Source organism: Ambystoma mexicanum, chromosome 2q, assembly GCF_040938575.1.
Source record: "Ambystoma mexicanum isolate Mex_15411 chromosome 2q, UKY_AmexF1_1, whole genome shotgun sequence".
Taxonomy (NCBI): domain Eukaryota; kingdom Metazoa; phylum Chordata; class Amphibia; order Caudata; family Ambystomatidae; genus Ambystoma; species Ambystoma mexicanum.
In genome coordinates this window covers 1,429,125,563-1,429,133,897 of record NC_090924.1, presented here as the reverse complement: position 1 = coordinate 1,429,133,897, position 8,335 = coordinate 1,429,125,563, and the positions used below count along the sequence as shown (strand labels likewise).

Genomic DNA, 8,335 nt, shown 5'->3' with positions numbered 1-8,335 from the left:
TGGGGGTCCGGGGAGAACCGGCCTGGCTTTTCCATACTCTGACCTCCACCCATGTTCCACGCTCTCTGTCACTTTACTTTTCTCTTGATACTTTTATTAGGTTTTAGTTACCTGATGTTTTTCCATTAAATGCATCTATCACATTGACTCCGGAGCTATCGGGGTGCACGCTACTTTGGGCCAGCCTTGGGCTATAAATGGTTACCCAATGCTTTTTTTTTTTTACATATATCATTATTTTATAGATTAATTCCAGTGATTTAATGAGGTTTCTCGAGTCGGTTTTCTTTCCCCCTTTTCTTGTGGGCACTGGCTTTGTGGTTGTCTATGGCACGGATGAAATGTTGATACTGGATCCCAATCTTTGCTTTTTAAAATAAAATTCCAAAGTGTTAAAAGAGAAATGTGGCACAGTTCGTGTTGAAGCCAGTGGAGCTGGCAGTGAATAACCTTGAATAGCGTGGCTGAGTGCGGAAAACCTTGGACTCATTTCTGCCTCCAAACTGTATTCCTACCTGCACTGTGGACTTTCAATAGTGTCTTCATTCCAAATGTGCTTAGTCGCTCCTCGTGCCGAATGTGGACAGCATGATATGAATGATGGTTCTCTCCCGCCGGGTAATAAATGGGGGCCGGGCTATCCCCCTCGCTGTCCCCCTTGCTGTCCCCCTTGCTGTTCCTCTTGCTGCCCCATTGCCGTCCCCCTTGAGATCCCCCTTGCTGGCCCTCTTGCTGTCCCCCTTTCTGTCCCCTTCACTGTTCCACTTGCTGCCCCCCTTGCCGTCCCCCTTGCTGACCCTCTTGCTGCCCCCCTTGCCGTCCCCCTTGCTGTTCCTCTTGCTGCCCCATTGCCGTCCCCCTTGAGATCCCCCTTGCTGGCCCTCTTGCTGTCCCCCTTTCTGTCCCCTTCACTGTTCCACTTGCTGCCCCCCTTGCCGTCCCCCTTGCTGTTCCTCTTGCTGTCCCCCTTGCTGGCCCCCTTGCTGTCCCTGTTGCTGTCCCCCTTGCCGTCCCCCTTGCCGTCCCCCTTGCTGACCCCTTGCTGTCCCCCTTGCTGTTCCTCTTGCTGTCCCCCTTGCATCCCCCTTGCTGTCCCTCTGGCTTACCCCTTGCTGTCCCCTTTGCTGTCCCTCTTGCTGTCCCCCTTGCTGTTCCTCTTGCTGTCCCCCTTGCTGGCCCCCTTGCTGTCCCTCTTGCTGCCCCCTTGCCGTCCCTCTTGCTGTCCCTCTTGCTGTCCCCCTTGCTCTCCCCCCGGGCCGGCCCCCATTTATTACCCAGCGGGAGAGAACCATCATTCATGTCATGCTGTCCACATTCAAACACACATTCAAAACTATTCTTTCTGAATAATTTAGAGGACTACTCCAGTCACCCTGAACACTGAAACCTCTTCTTGATTCCCTTTTTCTGTTTAATGGTTTTTTCCTTATTCCTGTTGTTTGTGAATCATAGCGCTTTTATGCCTCAGGGCCGTTTTGCCAAGCGCTTTAGAAATAAATAAAATAAATACATAATCAGATACAAATATTTTTAAAAAATGCCCCTTTGCTCTAGATGGAATATTTGCATAGAAACAAAGCTTCTGATAACACTAGAGACATATTTTGTTTTGTTGTTGTTGTAAACTATTGTTTATTACAAACTTCATGTTACATTTCTTTCATTTCAGGTTCCATAATATATTTGCCAACCCCCTTCGCAAGAGTGGATTAAGCAGCCAAATCCACAAGACTATCGATTCTTACTAGACTGGGTTGAAACAACAAAAACTGGAAATGTAAGAATTCTACCGCTCAGAATTGATCCATCGCTATCAGCCTACCAGAGATTTGAGATCCAGAGACTGTGATATTCTGTTAATTCCTCGTTCAGTTTATACCACGAGAGGAGACTGAAGTTTTGCCGTATTTGGACCAAGACTGTGGAATCTGCTGCCAATTGAGGATTGTGAAGTCATTATGTCAATTTCGCAGGGCTCTTAGTAGTCTCTTTTAAACATCCACTGATGTGCTGGCCTTTCGCACCTGGTTTTGTCTTGGTCGCATGCTATTTACCATCGGCGCCGATATACGGTTTAATCTGTCATGTGCGCGTTATAAATGCAAAAATCTAATCAAATCAAAGACATAATTGTTCATAAAACAATCAATGTAATTGATGACATTTTTGTAGAAATAATTAATGAAACTATTTCATGCGTCTCCCTGAGCAGTTGAATCTTTCCCTCTGAAATTGAATACTGCTATGAAATATACTGATGTGTTTTTTCAAATTGACGTCCCTCTTGCTGCCCCCCTTGCCGTCCCTCTTGCTGTCCCTCTTGTTGTCCCCCTTGCTGTCCCCCTTGCTGTCCTCCTTGCTGTCCCCCTTGTTGTCCCTCTTGCTGACCCCCTTGCTGTCCCCTTTCTGTCCCCCTTGCTGTCCCTCCTGCTGTCCTCCTTGCTGTCCCCCTTGTTGTCCCTCTTGCTGTCCCCCTTTCCCCCCTTTCTGTCCCCCTTGCTGTCCCTCTTGCTGTCCTCCTTGCTGTCACTCTTGCTGTTCCCCTTGTTGTCCCACTTGATGTCCCTCTTGCTGTCCCTCTTGCTGTCCCCTTTGCTGTCCCCTTCGCTGTTCCTCTTGCTGTCCCCCTTGCTGTCCCCCTTGCTGTCCCTGTTGCTGTCCCCCTTGCTGTCACTCTTGCTGTCCCCCTTGCTGTCCCCCTTTCTGTCCCCCTTGCTGTCCCCCTTGTTGTCCCTCTTGCTGACCCCCTTGCTGTCCCCTTTCTGTCCCCCTTGCTGTCCCTCCTGCTGTCCTCCTTGCTGTCCCCCTTGTTGTCCCTCTTGCTGTCCCCCTTTCCCCCCTTTCTGTCCCCCTTGCTGTCCCTCTTGCTGTCCTCCTTGCTGTCACTCTTGCTGTTCCCCTAGTTGTCCCACTTGCTGTCCCTCTTGCTGTCCCTCTTGCTGTCCCCTTTGCTGTCCCCTTCGCTGTCCCCCTTGCTGTCCCCCTTGCTGTCCCCCTTGCTGTCCCTGTTGCTGTCCCCCTTGCTGTCCTCCTTGCTGTCCCCCTTGTTGTCCCTCTTGCTGACCCCCTTGCTGTCCCCTTTCTGTCCCCCTTGCTGTCCCTCCTGCTGTCCTCCTTGCTGTCCCCCTTGTTGTCCCTCTTGCTGTCCCCCTTTCCCCCCTTTCTGTCCCCCTTGCTGTCCCTCTTGCTGTCCTCCTTGCTGTCACTCTTGCTGTTCCCCTTGTTGTCCCACTTGCTGTCCCTCTTGCTGTCCCTCTTGCTGTCCCCTTTGCTGTCCCCTTCGCTGTTCCTCTTGCTGTCCCCCTTGCTGTCCCCCTTGCTGTCCCTGTTGCTGTCCCCCTTGCTGTCACTCTTGCTGTCCCCCTTGCTGTCCCCCTTTCTGTCCCCCTTGCTGTCCCTCCTGCTGTCCCTCTTGCTGTCCCCCGTGCTGTCCTCCTTGCTGTCCCCCTTGTTGTCCCTCTTGCTGTCCCCCTTTCCCCCCTTTTTTGTCCCCCTTGCTGTCCCTCTTGCTGTCCTCCTCGCTGTCACTCTTGCTGTTCCCCTTGTTGTCCCACTTGCTGTCCCTCTTGCTGTCCCTCTTGCTGTCCCCTTTGCTGTCCCCTTCGCTGTCCCCCTTGCTGTCCCCCTTGCCGTCCCTCTTGCTGTCCCTCTGGCATTCCCCCTTGCTGTCCCTCTTTCTGTGCCCCTTGCTGTCCCTCTTGCTGTCCCCCTTCTTGTCCCCCTTGCTGCTCCCCCTTGCTGCCCCCCTTTGCTGTCCCCCTTGCTGTCCTCCATGCTGTCCCCCTTGCTGTCCCTCTTGCTGTCCCCATTGCTGTCCCTCTTGCTGTCCCTCTTGTTGTCCCTCTTGTTGTCCCCCTTGCTGTCCCCCTTGCTGTCCTCCTTGCTGTCCCCCTTGTTGTCCCCCTTGTTGTCCCCCTTTCTGTCCCCCTTGCTGTCACTCCTGCTGTCCCTCTTGCTGTCCCCCTTGCTGTCCTCCTTGCTGTCCCCCTTGTTGTCCCTCTTGCTGTCCCCCTTTACCCCCTTTCTGTCCCCCTTGCTGTCCCTCTTGCTGTCCTCCTTGCTGTCACTCTTGCTGTTCCCCCTGTTGTCCCACTTGCTGTCCCTCTTGCTGTCCCTCTTGCTGTCCCCTTTGCTGTCCCCTTCGCTGTCCCTCTTGCTGTCCCCCTTGCTGTCCCTGTTGCTGTCCCCCTTGCTGTCACTCTTGCTGTTCCCCTTGTTGTCCCACTTGCTGTCCCTCTTGCTGTCCCTCTTGCTGTCCCCTTTGCTGTCCCCTTCGCTGTTCCTCTTGCTGTCCCCCTTGCTGTCCCCCTTGCTGTCCCTGTTGCTGTCCCCCTTGCTGTCACTCTTGCTGTCCCCCTTGCTGTCCCCCTTTCTGTCCCCCTTGCTGTCCCTCCTGCTGTCCCTCTTGCTGTCCCCCGTGCTGTCCTCCTTGCTGTCCCCCTTGTTGTCCCTCTTGCTGTCCCCCTTTCCCCCCTTTTTTGTCCCCCTTGCTGTCCCTCTTGCTGTCCTCCTCGCTGTCACTCTTGCTGTTCCCCTTGTTGTCCCACTTGCTGTCCCTCTTGCTGTCCCTCTTGCTGTCCCCTTTGCTGTCCCCTTCGCTGTCCCCCTTGCTGTCCCCCTTGCCGTCCCTCTTGCTGTCCCTCTGGCTGTCCCCCTTGCTGTCCCTCTTTCTGTGCCCCTTGCTGTCCCTCTTGCTGTCCCCCTTCTTGTCCCCCTTGCTGCTCCCCCTTGCTGCCCCCCTTTGCTGTCCCCCTTGCTGTCCTCCATGCTGTCCCCCTTGCTGTCCCTCTTGCTGTCCCCATTGCTGTCCCTCTTGCTGTCCCTCTTGTTGTCCCCCTTGCTGTCCCCCTTGCTGTCCTCCTTGCTGTCCCCCTTGTTGTCCCTCTTGCTGACCCCCTTGTTGTCCCCCTTTCTGTCCCCCTTGCTGTCACTCCTGCTGTCCCTCTTGCTGTCCCCCTTGCTGTCCTCCTTGCTGTCCCCCTTGTTGTCCCTCTTGCTGTCCCCCTTTACCCCTTTCTGTCCCCCTTGCTGTCCCTCTTGCTGTCCTCCTTGCTGTCACTCTTGCTGTTCCCCCTGTTGTCCCACTTGCTGTCCCTCTTGCTGTCCCTCTTGCTGTCCCCTTTGCTGTCCCCTTCGCTGTCCCTCTTGCTGTCCCCCTTGCTGTCCCTGTTGCTGTCCCCCTTGCTGTCACTCTTGCTTTCCCCCTTGCTGTCCCCCTTGTTGTCCCACTTGCTGTCCCTCTTGCTGTCCCCCTTGCTGTCCCCCTTGCTGTCCCCCTTACCGTCCCCCTTGCTGTTCCTCTTCCTGTCCCCCTTGCTGTCCCTCTTGCTACCCCCCTTGCTGTCCCCTTCACTGTCCCTCTTGCTGTCCCCCTTGATGTCCCTCTTGCTGTCCCCCTTTATGTCCCACTTCCTCTCCCCTTGCTGTCCCCCTTGCTGACCCTCTTGCTGCCCCCCTTGCCGCCCCCCTTGCCGCCCCCTTGCCATCCCTCTTGCTGTCCCTGTTGCTGTCCCCCTTACTGTCCCCCTTGCTGTCCCCCTTGCTGTCCCTTTTGCTGTCCCTCTTGCTGTCCCCCTTGCTATCCCCCTTGCTGTCCCTCTTGGTGCCCCCCTTGCCATTCCCCTTGCTGTCCCTCTTGCTGACCCCTTTCTGTCCCCCTTGCTTTCCCCCTTGCCGTCCCCCTTGCTGTCCCTCTTGCTGACCCCTTGCTGTCCCCCTTGCTGTCCCTCTTGCTGTCCCCCTTGCCATCCTTCTTCCTGTCCCCCTTGCTGTCCCCCTTGCCGCCCCCTTGCCGCCCCCCTTCCTGTCCCCCTTGCTGTCCCCTTCGCTGTCCCTCTTGCTGTCCCCTTTGCTGTCCCTCTTGCTGTCCCTGTTGCTGTCCCCCTTGCTGACCCTCTTGCTGCCCCCCTTGCCATCCCCCTTGCTGTTCCTCTTGCTGCCCCCTGCCATCCCCCTTGCTATCCCCCTTGCTGTCCCTCTTGCTTTCCACCTTGCTGTTCCTCTTGCTGTCCCCCTTGCTGCCCCCTTGCCGCCCCCCTCGCTGTTCCTCTTGCTGACCCCTTGCTGTCCCCCTTGCTGTTCCTCTTGCTGTCCCCCTTGCATCCCCCTTGCTGTTCCTCTTGCTGTCCCCCTTGCTGCCCCCTTGCCGTCCCCCTCGCTGTCCCTCTTGCTGACCCCTTGCGGTCACCATTGCTGTCCCCCTTGCTGTCCCCCTCGCTGTCCCCCTTGCTGACCCTCTTGCTGCCCCCTTTCTGCCCCCTTGCTGTTCCTCTTGCTGCCCCCTTGCTGTCCCCCTTGCTATCCCTCTTGCTGTCCCTCTTGCTGTCCCCCTTGCTGTCCCCCTTGCTGGCCCCCTTGCTGCCCCTGTTGCTGTCCCCCTTGCTGTCCCCCTTGCTGTCCCTCTTGCTGCCCCCTTGCCGCCCCCCTCACTCTCCCTCTTGCTGACCCCTTGCTGTCCCCCTTGCTGTTCCTCTTGATGTCCCCCTTGCGTCCCCCTTGCTGTCCCTCTTGCTGACCCCTTGCTGTCCCCTTTGCTGTTCCTCTTGCTGTCCCCCTTGCGGTCACCCTTGCTGTCCCTTTTATGACCCCTTGCTGTCCCCCTTGCTGTTCCTCTTGCTGTCCCCCCTGCTGGCCCTCTTGCTGTCCCTGTTGCTGTCCCCCTTGCTGCCCCCCTTGCTGTCCCTCTTGCTGCCCCCTTGCCGTGCCCCTCGCTGTCCCCCTTGCTGTTCCTCTTGCTGACCCCCTTGCGTCCCCCTTGCTGTCTCTCTTGATGACCCCGTGCTGTCCCCCTCACTGTCCCCCTTGCTGTTCCTCTTGCTGTCCCCCTTGCGTCCCACTTGCTTTCCCTCTTGCTGACTCCTTGCTGTCCCCTTTGCTGTTCCTCTTGCTGTCCCCCTTGCTGACCCCTTGCTGTCCCCATTGCTGTTCCTCTTGCTGTCCCCCTCGCTCTCCCTCTTGCTGTCCCCCTTGCTGTCCCCCTTCCTGTCCCTTTTGCTGCCCCCCTTGCCGTCCCCCTCACTGTTCCTCTTGCTGACACCTTGCTGTCCCCCTTGTTGTTCCTCTTGCTGTCCCTTTTGCTGCCCCCCTTGCCGTCCCCCTCACTGTTCCTCTTGCTGACACCTTGCTGTCCCCCTTGTTGTCCCACTTGCTGTCCCCCTTGCTGTCCCCCTTGCTGTCCCCCTTACCGTCCCCCTTGCTATTCCTCTTCCTGTCCCCTTGCTGTCCCTCTTGCTACCCCCCTTGCTGCCCCCTTCACTGTCCCTCTTGCTGTCCCCCTTGATGTCCCTCTTGCTGTCCCCCTTTATGTCCCACTTCCTCTCCCCTTGCTGTCCCCCTTGCTGACCCTCTTGCTGCCCCCCTTGCCGCCCCCCTTGCCGCCCCCTTGCCATCCCTCTTGCTGTCCCTGTTGCTGTCCCCCTTACTGTCCCCCTTGCTGTTCCTCTTGCTGTCCCCTTTGCTGTCCCTCTTGCTGTCCCCCTTGCTGTCCCCCTTGCTGTCCCTCTTGGTCCCCCCCTTGCCATTCCCCTTGCTGTCCCTCTTGCTGACCCCTTTCTGTCCCCCTTGCTGTCCCCCGTGCCGTCCCCCTTGCTGTCCCTCTTGCTGACCCCTTGCTGTCCCCCTTGCTGTCCCTCTTGCTGTCCCCCTTGCCATCCTTCTTGCTGTCCCCCTTGCTGTCCCCCTTGCCGCCCCCTTTCCGCCCCCCTTCCTGTCCCCCTTGCTGTCCCCTTCGCTGTCCCTCTTGCTGTCCCCTTTGCTGTCCCTCTTGCTGTCCCTGTTGCTGTCCCCCTTGCTGACCCTCTTGCTGCCCCCCTTGCCATCCCCCTTGCTGTTCCTCTTGCTGCCCCCTGCCATCCCCCTTGCTATCCCCCTTGCTGTCCCTCTTGCTTTCCACCTTGCTGTTCCTCTTGCTGTCCCCCTTGCTGCCCCCTTGCCGTCCCCCTCGCTGTCCCTCTTGCTGACCCCTTGCTGTCCCCCTTGCTGTTCCTCTTGCTGTCCCCCTTGCATCCCCCTTGCTGTTCCTCTTGCTGTCCCCCTTGCTGCCCCCTTGCCGTCCCCCTCGCTGTCCCTCTTGCTGACCCCTTGCGGTCACCAATGCTGTCCCCCTTGCTGACCCTCTTGCTGCCCCCTTTCCGCCCCCCTTGCTGTTCCTCTTGCTGCCCCCTTGCCGTCCCCCTTGCTATCCCTCTTGCTGTCCCTCTTGCTGTCCCCCTTGCTGTCCCCCTTGCTGGCCCCCTTGCTGCCCCTGTTGCTGTCCCCCTTGCTGTCCCCCTTGCTGTCCCTCTTGCTGCCCCCTTGCCGTCCCCCTCACTCTCCCTCTTGCTGACCCCTTGCTGTC

At 57.6% G+C, this 8,335-nt stretch overlaps 1 protein-coding gene across 1 annotated transcript; it reads right to left on the bottom strand.

The window, feature by feature from the left end:
- Positions 1-5,006: 5,006 nt before the first annotated feature.
- On the bottom strand, positions 5,007-5,486 carry LOC138568866 (cylicin-2-like). The gene has a single exon (XM_069646648.1). It carries the CDS (start codon positions 5,484-5,486, stop codon positions 5,007-5,009), a length of 480 nt encoding a protein of 159 aa, XP_069502749.1.
- Positions 5,487-8,335: the final 2,849 nt, after the last annotated feature.

Excerpts from the sequence above, each read along its gene's own strand:
- LOC138568866 (XM_069646648.1), bottom strand. The coding sequence starts at position 5,486 with ATGGCAAGGGGGCGGCAAGGGGGGCGGCAAGGGGGGCAGCAAGAGGGT.